We start from the raw sequence: 18,890 nt of genomic DNA on the forward strand, positions 1-18,890 counted from the left end.
GGCTACCACCAATGACTGCACTGACAGGGAACACAACAGAGAGTCCCTGATGGAGCAGGAGATAGGTGGGGAGCAGAACTCAAATTCTAGTAAGAAGACCAGACTTAATGGTCTGACTGAGACTGGAGGCACCCCAGAAAGCATGGCTCCTGGATTCTCTATCAGCCCAGAACTAAAACATTTTCCAAGGCCAACTCTTCAGCAGGGATTGGACTGGACTGTGGGACATAAAGTGATACTCGTGAGGAGTGTGCCTCTTAGCTCAAGTAGACACAAGAGACTAAATGGGCAACTTCTGTCTGGAGGTGAGATGGGAAGCCAGAGAGGATTAGGAGCTGGTTGAATGGTCATGGAGAATTAAGGGTAGAAAGGAGGAGTGTGCTGTCACAGTATGGGGAGAGCAACTAGGGTCACATAACAATGTATGTATAAATTTTTGTACATTTCAAGTTAGTTAACTTGAAATGCAAACTTCATTTAAACTACAACAATTAAAAAAGAGTGGGTTTAAACTGCCAATCTTTTGGTTAGTATTCAAGTGTTTAATTGTTTTTGCCACCCAGGGACTCATTACCCAATAAGGCTTAATTACCAGCAATTCAGATTTCAATATAACTTTTTTTTAATCCATGGGAAAACCAAACCAAACCAAACCCATTGCTGTTGAGTCAATTCTGCCTCATAGTGGTCCTAAAGGACAGAGTAGAACTTCCCCATAGGGTTTCCAAGGAGTGTCTGGTGGATTCAAACTGCTGACCTTTTGGTTAGCAGCTGAGCTGTTAACCACTGAGCCACCAAGGCTAAACCATGAAAAAAAAAAAAAAAAAACCTGTCGCCGAAGGTATCTCTGATTTGAAATTTTAGATACTGGGAATAAGATAGCAGGAGAAATATTTTGGGACAGGAGTTACTGTCACAGCAGCGACAGTTGTCGGGGCGGTGGAGACAATAACTAATGCCACAACTCTTACAGAGAAGTGGGGCCAGGAGGGTCACTCTGAGGGGTCGAACCTCGGCATCAGTCCCAGGAGTTTATTTATAGTCAATACAGCAAGCAGTGAAGCAAATCACAGAACAATGGGCTTTGGGTGAATAACAATAAGTTTCGGGCAAGGGAGGAGGAATTCAGGTAAACAAGCCAATCAGTAACGGGTTTGGAAAAACAAGTCGTGACAAGTCTCAACATGTTGTGCAGCATAGAGGCCTTTATACATCCATATTTTAACGGCACATATCCCCACAAGTTACCTTACTGGAATTAATCAAATCATGTTGTTAAGATGACAGACCACTCAAAATAACTCTTCTGCTGTTGTCAAATTAATGATAATCAACTAAGGGACAGTTGGCTTTTAGGTATTAAATCCCAAATAAGTAATTAAAAAAGTGACAAACTTATTATTAAATAGAAAATTGTTATAATTTCTTCCATAGGTTAAAAATATACCTGGGAACAAAAAAGATCCTGATTAGAATTTACACATGAACCTAGAGTGGACAAAAAAACCACACCTTTGGTTAAGACAGGAATGACCACCATACCACAACACACTCTCAGTAAAAGCCATCATGATTCTCATGACCAGATGTTGTTAAAAAATGAATGTGAGTTTAATTGTTTTTCCAGTTGTCCTTTCTGCAAAGTTACCTACCCAGTATAAAGATCAACTTCTCCATCGTTAACTATGAGTGTGTTTGGATGGTTGGATAAATACGTTTGTGCATTGTTTGCCAAACTTGCCTCATCCAAAGGACTCACTTGAAACTTCGGTTAAGAAATAGATTCTTCTCCTTGGAGCAGAACTCAAACTCACATAAAAAGACCAGACTTAATGGTCTGACTGAGACTGGAGGAACCTGCAAAGCTATGGCCCCCAGACACTCTGTTAACCCAGAACTGAAGCCGTTCCCGAAGCCCACTGTTCAGACACAGATTAGACAGAACTATAAAACAAAAAATAATACACGTGAGGAGTGTGCTTCTTAGTTCAATCAGATACACGAGACCAAATGGGTGGCTCCTGTCTGGAGACAGGAGAAGGAGGCAGGAGGGGACAGGAACTGGTTGAATTGACACAGGGAACCTGGGGTGGAAAGGGGTAGTGTGCTGTCACATTGTGGGGATTGCAACTAATGTCACAAAACAGTATGTGTATAAATCTTTGTATGAGAAATACCTTAAGCTGTAAACTTTCACCTAAAGCACAATAATAAAAAAAAAAAGAAAGAAAGAAAAGGGAACCACAAAAAATTGATGGTTATGTTATTTATTTATTGGCAAAGAAACACGTCAGTATTGTTAAGTGGAAAAAAAGCATATTTTAAGAGTCATTTTCTTCCCCATTTTGTTATAGATAAATTTTTTTTAAAAGTTGCCGTCAAGTTGACTGTGACTCATGGCTACCACATGTGTGTCAAAGTAGAGCTGTGCCCCATAGGGTTTTCAGTGGATGACTTTTTGGAAGTAGATTGCTCGGCCTTTCTTCTGAGACACCTCTGGGTGGACTTCCAAGCTTTTGGCTAGCAACTGAGCGCTGCATAATTTGTACCACCTGGGGACTCCAGAGAGAGAGATGCACAGGGGGAGAAAAAGCCATGGAGAATATGCTGTGCTAATTAATATCTGGGATCATGAGTAACTTACTTTATTTCTCTATATTTTCTAATTTCTCTACAATGAACATGAATTGAAAAGAAGGTTTTCTTTTCAGGTGTAGGGGGAGGTAGGATGAGGGTTGTTTTCTAAAAAGAAATAGAGCAAGCCATTCATTTTCTGAGCCTGTCCAAATTCTATTTTGCTCACAAGCAGAATAAATAATTATATGAGCTTCAAATTTGCTTTCTTTCTCAGTATTCCATACATAATTTACATTTTTCTCCTAGACGACTGTACCTTAATGCCAATTACTTGCCCTTTTTTCATTTATATTGTCTGCTTTCACAAAAGAAAACACCAAATACAGGCTTATAATGCTCTATTTTTCCTATACAACTATATTAATATATTTTGCCAAACAGCCCTTCTGTTTTTAACAGAAGACCCTGCTTCTAAGTATCCCTCTCCTCACTCCTCCACCACTCCCTACAATCCCATTGTATCCGTGGAAATTCAAAGCCACAGGATGAACATCCCTTATCTTCCTGGAGCATCCATTTTCTTCAGATATGGAAGGGAGAATATGTTTTTATTAGAGTAAAACAAACCACTATATTATGAAATCAAATCGAAAACTAAAAATAAAGTGGGAAACTTTAAATAACTTAATGTTCATAAGACTTAAGACTGAGAACCCTGGGGGTAAAAGTTCCTTTTTTATCTACCTTTAAGGATTTTCCAGTGGAAAAGTTTGAGAAGCAGAGATCTAATATATTCACCCTTTTAATGGCTCCTCTATGAGCCATTAATTCTTCTGTGTCCTATGAAACGAGCCCCCATGCTTGGAGTGTCTACTCAGAAAAAGGCCCTTTCCACATTCCTCTCCTGCTTGGTATCAGTCTCTAGGGATCTGTGTATCCTATACGTACAATTTCCAAACCATAGTATTTTTTTAAACGTTGACATCTGAAACTTGCATAGCCCAAAACACAAAAGTTAAAAGGGAATAAAATGGGTATGGGACACAATTTAAAGGCCAAAATGCTTAGTAATAGTCTCTGTACAAAGTGAGCCATGGAGGTAGCCCAATTACACTCTACAATCACTATTAGAGACCTGCTTTTTCAAGATCGATGTAAACCTGTCTAAAGCCTTAAATTGTATACATTAAAAAGAATGAAACCCAGCAGAATAAAGACACACTAAAGAAAAATCATTGGCAAAATAGTCTAATTAAGCTTAGGCTATTTTAGACTTATTTTCATTTATAGAAAAAAAAAGTACAGTATCCTAAGTCAGTTTCAAAATGTGCACAAAAACATGTTTCCCTTTAGGTCATTCCAACTGCCTGTAATGAAAACAGTTTCAATTATTACAATTACTTTAAAATAATGGGAGTTTGAGTCTTAAGAACAGATAGTTTTGAAAGAACAGTGTGGTAACTGGTGACACCGATTTTCCTCTGATGTAGTGTTTGCTTGCTTGATTTTTTATGCAAACATTTTATTATGTTCCTCACCTTTAAAACATTCCTTAAACAGAATACAGCTCCAGACCTATTTTCTTAATAGATAGTACATTGGTATCTATTGCTAGGTGGAAAAATCATTGGAATGCAACATGCATATTTAACAACAGGTATAGCAATGTTTAATTATCACTTCAAAGGGTCCTTCTTAAATATAAACCATTTTCTCTTCCTATTCCAAGGGACCAAAATCACATCATTTGAAAGCATCAGGGAGGCAGTAATCATATTAAATCCTGCCTTACCAAAAGTAAGCACTCATGAAACGTGTATTAAATTAATCTGCTGACGTAATAATGTTTTTGATAGGGGCAGAGTGGGAATATTTCCTTGCAAGAAAGTAGCCTCATCTAACTATATAAACCAAAAACAAACAAACGCATTGCCACTGAGTCAATTCTGACTCATAGTGACCCTACAAGACATAGAGCTGCCCTATAGGGTTTCCAAGGAGCAGCTGGTGGATTCAAACTGCCAACCTTTTGGTAAGCAGCTGAGCTCTTAACCACTGTGCCACCAGGGCTCCTTCTGCACTTACTATATATCTAAGTATATAGGAAGTGCATTAAAGAATGTTATGGATTAATTGTGCCCCACCCACCCACCACCACCACCAAGTATGTGCTGAAATTCTAACCCCTACTCTTCTCGAAAGGAACCCTGGTGGAGCAGTGGTTAAGTGTTCCGCTGCTAACCAAAAGGTTGGTGGTTCGAACCCACCAGCTGCTCTGTGGGAAAAAGATGCGGCAGTCTGCTTCAGTAAAGATTATAGCCTTGGAAACTGTATAGGGCAGTTCTACTTGGTCCTATAGGGTCGCTATGAGCTAAAATCGTCTCGATGGCAATGGGTTTGGTTATACTGCTGGAAGTAATCCTGTTTGTAAATAGGGTTTTCTTTGTTCTGTTAATTAGATCATACTCAAGTAGGTGGGTTCTAAATCTAATCACGACTGAATTATAAAAAAGGCCAGAATAGACACACACACACAGGGGAAGACAGACAACGTGTGAGGATGGTCTACAAGCACAGGAACCCCAAGTATCACTGGCAGACACCAGAAACTAGGAGAGAGGCTCACAGAAGGAATCTGCATGGCCGAGACCCTGATTTGGACATTCAGCCTCCAGAACTGTGAGAAAATAAATTTCTGTTCTTTAAAGCCACCCACTTGTGGTATATATGTTACAGCAGCACTAGGTAACTAAGACAATGAGTCTCCCTAGCTAAATAGCAATTAAGCTTACAGGACGTGAGTTCTGTTGTTGGGTTCTCAGAACAAACACGAAATAAAATTTTGAAGTGGCCTCCGAAATAAATTAGGAAAAATCCATTTTTTATATAGCACAGTGCATTGTATAGAGGAGGCTCTCAATAACTACTTGATTTTTATGGTGATGATAGTTTAGGTAGGTATTTCTCAAAATGTGCTCTTTTGATCACCTACAATAGAGATGCAGTCCTGCTCCACTCAATTCATTCAACAAATATTCACTGTGTTCTAGGCACTGAAGATACAGTAGTGAACAAACGAGACAAAAATTCCTACTTTCATGGAACTTACTTTCTAGCTGAGATGGAGGAAATTTAGACTATAGATAAGTAAAACATACTATGTTAGTGGTAAATGCTCAGGAGCAAAGTAAAGCAGGAAAGAGGTATGAAATGTTGAAGAGGAGTTAAAAATCCAAATAGGGTGACCAGGGAAAGATTCCCTGGGAAGGTGACTATTGAGTAAAGATTTAAAGGATATGAAGGTGCAAATCATGCAGATATCTGAGGGAAGAGCATTCTAAATAGTGGTGACAGCATGTGCCAAGGCCCTGAGGCAGGTGTTTCAAGGAATAGCAAAAAGGCCAGTGAGGCTAGGCATGAGGAGATGAGGAGAGAAATACAGGAGAGGGCAGACCCCAAAGGTCCTCGTAGGTCACAGTAAGGACCGTCTTTTTCATCGAGAGAGACTCATTGAGAGAGATGGGAAGCCATCAAGGTTTTGAGCAGAAGGGTGACACGACCTGACAGGTTTTAATAGGCTCTCTATGGCTGTTCTGTGGAGAGCAGACAGCAAGGTAGCAAGGGCAGAAGCAGGAAGATGAGCTGCTTGTTTAAAATGTATATTCCCCTCTGCATCCCCCAGAGAGTCTGATTCTGGAATTTGTGTTTTTAACAAGCTCCCTAGGTGATTCTTACGTGCAGTAAATTTTAAGAACTGCTACTTTAAATTTTCTAAGCAACCGAGACAAAAATTAATTTTATGATGTGATTACTTGATAATCACTAATTCACTGCTTCACTTTGCCTGTGGAGAAACTGGGTCTAAGTAATTTGGACAAAATTTAGTTAACAACCTGTCAATTCGGCCATGCGGTCTCCAAACATGGCTTCAGGAAGAGAACTCCAAAGGGACCTTGGCTCCTTGCTCTGTAATAAAGGATAACCTCTGAGAGAGGTCTCCTCTCCACAGAAGGAAACTAGAGCTAATGCAATCACGCAGTAGCAGCGTATTTGGTATGGTCTCAGAGCATATTCTCCATAAATACAAGCTTAAGATCTAGCTAACATAGTATAATCAGCAGGGACTTTTCTCAATTTTTTAAAATAAAAGTTTTAATTTTCTTTTTAGATGAGAAGCAGGTGAGTACCTGGGTATTATTCTGATTATATGTGTCTCTCAAACTAAAATTCATGACTGCTGCTTTTTTAATACACTACTAGAAATTTGTTGTTGATGTTGTTGCTGTTGTAGTGTGCCATGGAATCAATTCCGCCGACCTTTTGATTAGCAGCCCAGGGCTTAACTACTGTGCCACCAAGGCTCCTTAATAGAAATTTACATTCACTAACATTTTAACAATATTTTTTATTGAGTTTGATAATGTTAACAATTAGCATTTGTATAGCACTTTACAACTGAGATAATCATGAGACCCAGTTCCACAAACTATACCTAAAATTTTTGTTTTAACAGTCACACTACACACACACATGCACATACACACACCCTATATTTTAACTAGCTTGTAATCTTGTCAAGAATAAAAACTGTCTTGTATTTATTTCCCTGGATCAGTCCCTGGAGAAGGACTTCATGCTTGGTAAAGTAGAGGGTCAAAGAAAAAGAGGAAGACCGTCAATGAGATGGACTGACACAGTGGCTGCAACAATGGGCTCAAGCATAACAACAATTGTGAGGATGGCGCAGGACTGGGCAGTGTTTTGTTCTGTTGTACACAGGGTCACTATGAGTTGGAACTGAACTGACAGCATCTAACAACAACAACAATATTTATTTTCCTATTTCTTTCATATGCCTCTGAATTATTTTATATGCCTCCACAGAATTCTGCACACAGTAGGCACACAGGTAAATGCTTAACTGACCAATGACTAAGCAGTCGAGAGCAGTGCAACACTGAGAATTGTCAGATCTTTTGTCCCTCTATTTTACTTCTCCGGCTTCATCCAAAAGCAAACTTTAAAAATTCCAAGAGGACAAAACTTTTATAACTGAAAGAGATATAAAGAGATTAAGGTGGATTTGTGGGACCAGTGTTTTATTTTTCCTAAGAACATTTACATCATGCTAATATTGTTCCTTGGGCACAATTTCTCTAAGGCATTCCATCATTAAGGCCTGATTCAGTGTGAATTTTTACAAAGACACATACTAGAATTTTAAAAAAGCATTCATTGTTAACAGTATGATCTGCTACCACGGTACAGATTATTCTTTTGGATAAAGTACAAATAATTGGTTACAGACAATAGATACTGATTACCTTCTTGAATGGAAGAAGCTTCTAGGTGTTGAAGTTTAAGTCCAGTGTCTAATCTTTGAGGCTTTGTATACAGAAATAAATAGCAAAGGACGCAGATGCTGATGACAAAGGCAAGTAAAACAAGGGCAGCAATTCCCAGTCCAATCAAGGCACCAATGCTAAGGAAAAAAAAGACAAAATATTAAGTATAACTGTCACACAAGCAGGTTTGCAAATAATCTAAAGAGGAGGTGGAAATATTGTTAATTCTTGGCCCCAATCACTCATAAACAAATTACATTTTAGTATAAACAGTATATGGTAGAAACCTACAGCTCATCTTTTTCTACCATCAAATAATTATATTTTCTTTATAAGTTTTCAGGCTCTTTTAAATGTATATGTTAACATGAGTATGAAAGACCATGTGAATTCATATTACTAGTAAAAGGTCCCATGATTCTCTAGAGATAGTTCAAAAACATCCCATTCAAATAAACCTCCATTATTAATATATTTTAGAAGGAAAGATAAGAGTCCAATAACAGATGAATAGAAAAATATTTGCTTCCACAAAAGTAGTGAAGTAAATGTTTACTAGCGATGTAGAACTGGAAATAAATATGAGAGATGCCATTTACTGATACACAAAATCACAACCATCACAAAAATAGGGAAGGTTCAAATTAAAGAAAAACTGTATTTATGATATTTATATAGTTTATGTTCAGTCTGAGTTTTCACTTTCTAAAGGGCATAATATCAATGGCTTCTAGCATTAAGAAAGAAATTTTGTACTGTTCTCTAAAAATAAAATGTATACCTGATTTTATCTGTTATGCACTAATGTAAAAATTCCCTCTGATGGAGTTACGTACAAGACTAATCAATTGAGGAATAATATAGTTTTTATAAACTTGTGAATGTAATATTTTTAAGTGGGAAACAAACTTGGAAAAAAGAGAATTATCTTGAAAGACCAATTGTCAAACTTATGCACATTACTTTCTTGAACAATATGTGTATGTATGTGTAAATATATATACAAATAGATGTCAAGCCCCTCAAGAATAGATACTTCCATTAACTTTCCAATAGTGTTTTGCATACTTCTTTGAAGTGCTTAAAAGAGTGTTTAGCTTGTAATAAATGTTCAATGTTGTTGTTGTTGTTGTTAGGTGCCCTCGAATCAGTTCTGACTCATAGGGACCCTATGTACAACACAATGAACACCGTCCAGTCCTTTGCCATCCTCACAATCGTTGTTATGCTTGAGCCCATTGCTGCAGTCACTGGCTGAAAGCAGAGAATACTAGAAAGCCTTGTTTTTTGCCAAAGCCTTCAGTACAGCTTGGACTTCTTACTTCAGTACCATCGGTTCTTGACCATATGCTACTGCCTGAAATGGTTGAACGTTGACCAATTCTTTTTGGTATAGTGACTTTGTGTATTCCTTCCATCTTCTTTTGATGCTTCCTGCATCATTTTAATGTTTTCCCCGTAGAATCCTTCACTATTGCAACCACAGGCTTGAATCCATCTGGTTGAGGGTTTTCCTCTTTTTCACTGACCCTCTGCTCTACCAAGCATGATGTCCTCCAGGGATTGATCCTTCCTGATAACATGTCCAGAGTATGTGAGATGAAGTCTTGCCATCCTTGCTTTTAAGGAGCATTCTAGCTGTAGTTCCTCCAAAACAGGTTTGTTCGTTCTTTTGGCAGTCCATGGTATAGTCAATATTCTTCGCCAACACCATAATTCAAAGGCATCAATTCTTCTTTGGGCTTCCTTATTTATTGTCCAGCTTTCACATGCATATGAGGCAATTGAAAACACCTTGGCTTGGGTCAGTGGCACCTTAGTCTTCAAGGAGATATCTTTGCTTTTTAACACTTATAAAGAGGTCTTTTGCAGCAGATTTGCCCAATGCAATGCGTCTTTTGATTACTTGACTGCTGCTTCCACGGGTGTTGATTGTGGATCCAAGTAAAATGAAATCCTTGACAACTTCAATCTTTTCTCCATTTATCATGATGTTGCTTATTAGTCCAGTTGTAAGGATTTTTGCTTTCTTTATGTTCAGGTGTAATCCATATGGAAGTCTGTAGTCTTTGATCGTCATAAATAAGTGCTTCAAGTCCTCTTCGCTTTCAGCAAGAAAGGTTGCATCATCTGCACAACGCAGGTTGTTAATGAGTCTTCCTCCAATCCTTATGCCCCATTCTTCTTCATATAGTCCAGCTTCTTGGATTATTTGCTCAGCATACAGATTGAATAGGTACAGTAAAAGGATACAATCCTTATACACACCTTTCCTAACTTTAAACCATGCAGTACGCCCTTGTTCTGTTCGAATGACTGCCTCTTTATCTATGTAGAGGATCTTCACGAGCACAATTAAGTGTTCTGAAATTCCTATTCTTTGCAATGCTATTCATAATTTGTTATGATCCACATAGTCAAATGCCTTTGCATTGCCAATAAAACACAGGTAAACATCTTTCTGGTATTCTCTGCTTTCAGCCAGGATCCATCTGACATCAGCAATGATATCCCTTGTTCTATGTCCTCTTCTGAATCCAGCTTGAATTTCTGGCATTTCCCTGTCAATGTACTGCTGCAGCCACTTTTGAATGATCTTCAGCAAAATTTTACTTGCTTGTGATAGTAATGATATTTCCACATTCGAATGCATTACTTTCTTTGGACTATGCATAAATATGGATCTCCTCCAGTTGGTTGGCCAGGTAGCTGTCTTCCAAATTTCTTGGCATAGACTGGTGAGCACTTCCAGTGCTGCATCTGTTCGTTGAAACTTCTCAGTTGGTATTCAGTCAATTCCTGGAGCCTTGTTTCTCGTCAATGCCTTCAGTACAGCTTGGACTTCTTCCTTCAGTACCATAGGTTCTTGATCATACGCTAACTCCTGAAATGGTTGAACACTGACCAATTGTTTTTAGTATAGTGACTGTGTATTCCTTCCATCTTCTTTTGATGCTTCCTGTGTCATTTTAATGTTTTCCCTATAGAATCCTTCAATATTGCAATTAGAGGCTTGAATTTTTTCTTCTGTTCTTTCGCTTGAGAAATGCCAAGCATGTTCTTCACTTTTAATTTTCTAACTCCAGGTCTTTGCACATGTAATGATAATAGTTTAGTTTGTCTTCTCGAGCCACCTTTGGCAATCTGTTCAGCTCTTTTACTTCTTCAATTCTTCCATTTTCTTTAGCTACTCAACATTCAAGAGTAACTTTCAGAGTCTCTTCTGACATCTATTTTGTCTTTTCTTTCTGTCTTGTCTTTTTAATGACCTCTTGCTTTCTTCATGTATGATGTCCTTGATGTCATTCCACAACTCTTCTGGTCTTTGGTCATTAGTGTTCAATGAGTCAAATCTATACTTGAGATGGGCTCTAAATTCAGGGGGGATATACTCAAGGTCATACTTTGGCTCTCATGAACTTGTTATAATCTTCAGCTTCAACTTGAACTTGTATGGAAGCAATTAATGGTCTGTTCCACAGTTGGCCCCTGGCCTTTTCTCTGACTGATGATATTGAGATTTTCCATCTTCTCTTTCCACAGATGTAGTCAATTTAATTTCTGTGTATTCCATCTGGCGAGGGCCATGTGTATAGTTGCATTTATGTTGTTGAAAAAAGGTATTTGCAATGAAAAAGTTGTTGGTCTTTCAAAATTGTATCATGTGATCTCTGGCATCGTTTCTATCACCAAGGCCTTATTTTCCAACTACCAATCCTTCTTTGTTTCCAACTTCTGCATTCCAAACACCAGTGATTACCGATGCATCCTGATCACATGTTCAATCAATTTCAGACTGCAGAAGTGGGTAAAAATCTTCAATTCCTTCATCTTTGGCCTTAGTGGTTGGTGCAAAATTTGAATAATAGTTGTATTAACTGGTCTTCCTTGTAGGCAGATGAATATTACTTTATCACTGACAGTGTTATACTTCAGGATAGATCTTGAAATGTTCTTTAAATGAAAGATTGATCTACCTGTGGTAACTTGGCACATATTTTATTGTCTTCATTATATATCATTCTCCATTATCACTCATATATCATTCTTAATTATCTTCCTAGTTTGCCTTTATGCTTCTGCTATTACCCACGGATTAAGACCCTGACTTGTACCAGAGGAAAGGGAAGGGACACTTTGACCAGGGATGCTAGGGGCATCATTACTTTGGGAGGAAGGAAGGAGAACAATTAAAAATGAGAGGCTAATCTCACTTCCCACCACTCATCTGTCAGTTTGTCATACTGTGGTGGCTTGTGTGTTACTGTGATGCCAGAAGCTATGTCACTGGTATTTCATATAACATCGGGGTCACCCATGGTGGACAGGTTTCAGCTGAGCTTCCAGACTAAGACAGACTAGGAAGAAGGACCTGGTGGTCTACTTTGGAAAAAGTTGGCCAGTGAAAACGTTATGAATAGCAGCAGAACACTGTCTGATATGGTGCCATAGGAAGAACCTCTCAAGTTGGAAGGCACTCAAAATATGACTGGGGAAGAGCTGTCTCCTCAAAGTAGGATCCAGCTTAATGATGTGGAGGGAATAAAGCTTTCAAGACCTTCATTTGCTGATGTGGCTCGACTCAAAATGAGAAGAAACAGCTGCAAACATCCATTAACAATCAGAACATGGACTGTAAGAAGTATGAATCTAGGAAAATTGGAAGCCATCAAAAATGAAATGGAATGCATAAACATCAATATCCTAAGCATTAGTGAGCTGAAATGGACTGGTACTGGCCATTTTGAATCAGACAATCATATGGTCTACTGTGCTGGGAATGACACATTGAAGAGGAATGGCATCATGTTCATTGTCAAAAAGAACATTTCAAGGTCTATCCTGAAGTACAAGTCAGTGATAGGATAATATCCACATGCCTACAAGGAAGACCAGTTCATACGACTATTATTCAAATTTATGCACCAAACACTAATGCTCAAGACGGAGAAATTGAAGATTGTTACCAACTTCCTCAGTCTGAAATTGATCAAACATGCAATCGAGATGCACTGAGAATCACTGGTGATTGCAATGCAAAAGCTGGAAACAAAGAAGAAGGATCGGTAGTTGGAAAACATGGCATTGGTGATAGAAATGATGCTGGAGATTGCATGGTACAATTTTGCAAGACCAACGACTGCTTCATTACAAATACCTTTTTTTCAACAACATAAACAGTGACTATACACGTGGACCTCACCAGACGGAATACATGGAAATCAAATTGACTACATCTGTGGAAAGAGAAAAAGGAAAAACTCTCTATCATCAATCAGAAAAAGGCCAGGGGCCAACTGTGGAACCAACTATCAACTGCTCATATGCAAGTTCAAGGTGAAGTTGAAGAAAATTAAAACAAGTCCACGAGAGCCAATATACAACTTTGAGTATATCCCACCAGAATTCAGAGACCATCTCAAGAACAGATTTGACACATTGAACATTAATGACCTAAGACTAGACGAGTTGTGGGATGACATCAAGGACATCATACGTGAAGAAAAAAAGAGGTCATTAAAAAGACAGGAAAGAAAGAAAAGACCAAAATGGATGTCAGAAAAGACTCTGAAAGTTGCTCTTAAACTTTGAGTAGCTAAAGCAAAAGGAAGAAATGATTAAGTAAAAGAGCTGAACAGAAGATTTCCAGAGGCAGCTCCAGAAGACAAAGTAAATATTATAATTACTTGTGCAAAGACCTGGAGTTAGAAAACCAAAAATGGAGAAAATGCTCTGCATTTCTCAAGCTGAAAGAACTGAAGAAAAAATTCAAGGTTCAAGTTGCAATATTGAAGGATTCTATGGGCAAAATATTGAATGAAGCAGGATTCTTCTAAACAAGATGGAAGGAGTACACAGAGTCACTGTAACAAAAAGACTTGGTCAACAGTCAACCATTTCAGGAGGTAGTACATAATCAAGAACTGATGATACTGAAGAAAGAAGTCCAGGCTGCACTGAAGGCACTGGCAAAAAACAAGGCTCCAGGAATTGACAGAATACCAATTGACACGTTTTACAAACCGGTGTAATGTTAGAGGTGCTCTCCCATCTATGCCAAGAAATTTGGAAGACAGCAACCTGGCTAAACGACTGGAAGAGATCCATAGTTGTGCCCATTCCAAAGAAAGGTGATCCAACAGAATGCAGACATTATCAAACAATATCATTAATATCACACACAAGTAAAAGGTTACTGAAGATCATTCAAAGGCAATTGCAGCAGTACATAGACAGGGAAATGCCAGAAATTCAAGCCAGATTCAGAAGAGGACATGGAACAAGAGCTATCCTTGCTGATGTCAGGTGGATCTTGGCTGAAAGCAGAGAATATTGGAAAGATGTTTACCTGTGTTTTATTGACTATGCATAGGCATTCCACTGTGTGGATAACAAAATATGGACAACATTTCAAAGAATGGGAATTCAAGAACACTTAATTGTGCTCATGCAGAACCTGTACATATACCAAGAGGCAGTCGTTAAAACAGAAAAAGGGGATATAGTGTGGTGTAAAATCAGGAAAGGTGTGCATCAGGGTTATATCCTTTTATCATACTTATTCAATCTGTATGTTGAGCAAATAATCCGGGAAGCTGGACTGTATGAAGAAGTAGGTGACCTCAGGATTGGAGGAAGACTCATTAAGAATCTGCCATATGCAGATGACACAACCTTGCTTGCTGAAAGTGAAGAGGACTTGAAGCACTCACTGATGAAGATGAAAGACTAAAGCCTTCAATATGAATTATGCCTCAGCATAAAGAAAACAAAAATCCTTACAACTGGACCAATAAGCAACATCATGATAAATGGAGAAAATATTGAAGTTGTGAAGGGTTTCATTTTACTTGGATTCACAATCAACACCTATGGAAGCAACAGTCAAGAAATCAAACGACACATTGCACTGGTCAAATCTGCTGCAAAAGACCTCTTCAAAGTATCAAAAAGCAGAAATGTCACTTTGAGAATTAAGGTGCACCTGACCCAAGCCATGGTATTTTCAGTAGTCTTATATGCATGTGAAAGCTGGACAACAAATAAGGAAGACCGGGGAATTGATGCCTTTGAATTATGGTGTTGACAAAGAATATTGAATATACTATGAACTGCCAAAAGAATGAGCAAATCTGTCTTGGAAGAAGTACAGCCAGAATGCTCCTTAGAAGCAAGGATGGTGAGACTTTGTCTCACTTACTTTGGACATGTTATCAGGAGGGACCACTCCCTGGAGAAGGATATCATGCTTGGTAGACAGTCAGTGAAAAAGAGGAAGACCCTCAACAAAATGGCTTGACACAGTGGCTGCAACAATGGGCTCAAGCATAACAACGACTGTGGGGATGGTGCTGGACTGGGCAGTGTTTCATTCTGCTGTGCAAAGGGTTGTTATGAGTCAGAACCGACTCTAGGCCACCTAACAGCAACAACAATAAGCTCACTCCACTTATCCTTAATCTGAGGAGAAAAAGCAGCCCTGCAATTTAGAGGTTGCCTCCTAGCTACCCAAGTGAAGTCAGACTTCCAGATATTCTTATAATTAGTTTATGAATGTCTACCCACCCTGCACACAGTGAAGACTGGGTGACCTATGACTAGAGTCAGTATATATTTATATATTTAAATGTGGAGTTTACTTTCATTTGGTACGCTGTCCTCTAAGAAGTAGAATCCCTAGATCTGGAAACTCTTCTTTTGTGCTTGTTTTCATCAAAGCTGCTCAATTTTGTAGATTGTAAACGTCAGCGAGGGTTAGTGTCACTGCACCATACACAGATGCATGGGAATGTAACCCACTTAACATGATCTATTGCACAAGGCAGATAGGAGACTAGACATCTGGAAAGGTTCCCAAAAATGAGAACTCAATTGTTAAAAAATCTTCAAAGTATAAACATCAATGTAATTAAATCCGTCAGACATATTATTGGCTTTTAATGTACATAATTAAAAAAACAGACCAGGCAATTTGAAGGAAACAAAACTTAGTGGAGTTGAGTCTGTGCTCTTGGATGTCATTTCTGCTTTCTGTTATAAAAGTAGATTCTTCATAATCTTAACAAACTGTTTCAATAACACAGTTCCACTTTACAGAAACTTTGCTTTATGCACGCAGAACTCTGGGTGTAAACTCTGGGTAAACATGAAGCACTATGAATCTCAAAATATTCATTTCAAAACATATTGATTGAATATCTTCTCATGCATAGTCCTGAGTAATAAGCATTATTTTCCTAGCTCCTGGAGAAGGTTACCAAAGGAAATCCTAAGAGTTAGAAATTATAAAAGGTGAGAAGATGGGGGTGGGCTAAACACAGAAAGGAGAATAATTCTTTCCACGAAGCCCCGTATGACAATCGTTTTCCAAGCCCTGCGAGAGGGTCTAAAACTGCCATCACACTAATACAGCAATTCTCTTACTTTAGCAACTTCGCTTTGCTTGTGGTAGCTGTAACTGTGCCTTTCTCTGGCAGCTGCAAAATCTCAGAACAAATGCTAGTGACTCCTGGAATATTTTTCTCAGCTGGACTATTTTAAATTAGGGGTGGAAAGCAAAGAATATTCGTGAAATGAGGCTCTAATAAATTTATCTCCCCTTTGTATTCTCAGAGCACAATAGCTCACGAGAACCCCAGGTTTAACATTGCTAACTGACACCTTCAGGTGAAATGATTTTTATATTTCCCAGGAACAGTAAATGGTAGTTGAGCTGTACTGACCATTTTGTCAGTGCAGAATGAAGACCCCAGCACACTGTTTACTACTTTGTCCCCTCATAAATCTTAGAAATGTTTTATATCTTCTGATGCTGGTCACTTTGGAGCTATTTGGGGATCTGAGAATACCAGCACATTTTCCAATTGGGATCAACTGAGGAGTTGCCAGTCTCCTTTGGTGGTGCTGCCGCTATTATTAATACCTCCAAAGACTCAGAGATGAATTACTATGTTATTTTCCAAAAGGACAGGTAATATGACTGGGCAATACAGATTTCTTCCCCAAATAAGCCATTAAACTCGAGGATAGCCTGTTATTTCTTTTTTCAACATTTTGCCCCACTCCAGCACATTACAACTTTGTGAATTGAGCTTATTGATAGGTGGGCACTCCTTTTGAGACATTTTGAAGCGTACAATATAGAAAAAAATTGTTATATTGCTTCAAGACGTGACATTTAAAGTCATTTGCTGTGGACTTGGTATCTGTGCCAAATTTTGTATCATGCTAGCAGATTCAGAGAATTAATATTCTTCTCTGCTAGCAGAGTCTTTCACTTGTCCAGACATAAGCTACTTTGTAAGAGATAATTTAAGGTTAAGGTCAGGGTTCTTTCCTACAATCTTGGAGCCCCATTCATTCTCCAGGCAAAATGAAAAAAATCAAGTTCAAAGTTTGAATTCATTTAGAGTGGAGGGAGGATGTAAAAATGCTTTATGATAAAAATGTTTGCATAAATACTAGTTGGAATAAATAAAATTCCCTTGCAGGAAAAAGAAGCAAGAAAGACTACACCTTAGAGAGTCTCTTCACTTTTCAGCAATGGCCGAACAGGTCAGGTGTTGGGAAGGTTCTACAGAGTGTGCAGCCATCGTAACTAAAAGCTCTACCACTCGGTGGGTTTCTCATTAATTAGGCTCTTACGTTCATGGTCAATGCCAAAACAACTGAAAGGGCAAGTTATAAAGCTAAGGCGCGCGCGCACACGGAAACTTGCACACAGATACACACACCTTGTTGATATTTTAAAGAATACAGCCAATTCCTTCAACACCACAAAGAGACTTAAAATACTCTATTCCTCCGTTAACGCCTTATAATTAGCCCAAAGGAGCTGCTTTCTACTCAAATGCACCAAGTACCCAAACAAGCCAAAAAGAAAATTTAAAACCTCCCGTTCAAGTTATCTGCCTGTAGCTTCGCTCTCTTTGCCAGTAGAGCCGCCTGCCTCAGACTGGTTCCCTAGCGAGACCGGAGAGCAATCCGCTCCCACCAGCGGGAGGTGAACTGAGCCGTGCTAGACGTGCGCGGCCCATGTGCGCCCAGGGCGCAGAGCCCGCGCTCCTCACGCGCTGCTGGTTTCGGGTCCGGGGGCAGACTCACATCCAGAGTCACCTCTAGCAACCACAGCCCGACCCCCGAGGCGAGGCTTCTCAGAAGAAGGAGCCGGGCCTGGAGGGTCGCGGGGTCTCTTGTCGCCTGCCCAGACCCCAGGTCGGGCCGGCCGCCCCCCTCGGGGCTCCTGCTCTCCTCCCTGTCTCGCCCCGCCCTGCTCACCTCAGGCTCCACATGTAGCTGTGCTTGTAGGGGAAGTAGCTGCCCGGCTCGCTGCAGCAGTACTTGAGGTCGGCGAAGCCGCAGCAGAAGAGGAGCGTGGCCCCGTCGCCGCGCCGGGGGCACTGGAAGGGCTCCACGAAGCTGTGGTTGAGGCTGTAGTAGCCAGAGCAGACCCGGCTGGCCTCGCTCATCTTGGATGGCTGCGGGCAGAGGCCCGCGAAGCCCCGGATCTGCCCTCGGACACACAGGTCCCGTACCCCAGCTCCCGCGAAACTCTCTGCCCCGGCTCGCCACTCGAAATCTGGGGTCGACTGCCTGGGCGTTCAGCCTTCGCGCGCTGCCTCTTCTCTCTCTCCTCCCCCTGTCCACATGGTGTCTGGTTGCTCTTCCTTCTCCCTCTCGCTATAAGAGGTCCTTTAATCTGCCCATTTCGGGCCCAGTACCTCTCCTCTGGCTCCCTGCGTCTGGCTTCTTCGCTCTGTCCTCATTCTGCTCCCCTTTGCCTTGCTTGATCAACAACCCGGGGGACCATAGCTGTTCGCGCTCCATGCCAGAGAGAGATTTCACCGAACGGAAAAAGTGGAGGTGTAAAACATGTTTACAATCTGCACACGTGCAGCCAGAGTTGCAGTTCTGTTTGCCCTGAGACAGGACAGGTGGGTTCCAGGCAAATAGAGCAGGGCTGGGGAG

The 18,890-nt window shown here is 39.9% G+C and overlaps 1 protein-coding gene across 1 annotated transcript in view; it reads right to left on the reverse strand.

The window, feature by feature from the left end:
• SHISAL2B (shisa like 2B) overlaps window positions 1-18,391 on the reverse strand; it is a 28,084-nt gene extending 9,693 nt beyond the window's left edge. The window contains exons 1-2 of the mRNA XM_012555019.2: window positions 18,201-18,391; window positions 7,902-8,059 (exon numbers count right to left, since the gene is read on the reverse strand). Of these exons, the coding sequence (XP_012410473.1) occupies window positions 7,902-8,059; window positions 18,201-18,391 (349 nt within the window). The remainder of the gene's footprint in view (window positions 1-7,901; window positions 8,060-18,200) is intronic.
• Between the last annotated feature and the right edge of the window lie 499 nt (window positions 18,392-18,890).

This window comes from Trichechus manatus, unplaced genomic scaffold, assembly GCF_000243295.1.
Source record: "Trichechus manatus latirostris isolate Lorelei unplaced genomic scaffold, TriManLat1.0 scaffold00029, whole genome shotgun sequence".
NCBI classification, from domain to species: Eukaryota; Metazoa; Chordata; class Mammalia; order Sirenia; family Trichechidae; genus Trichechus; species Trichechus manatus.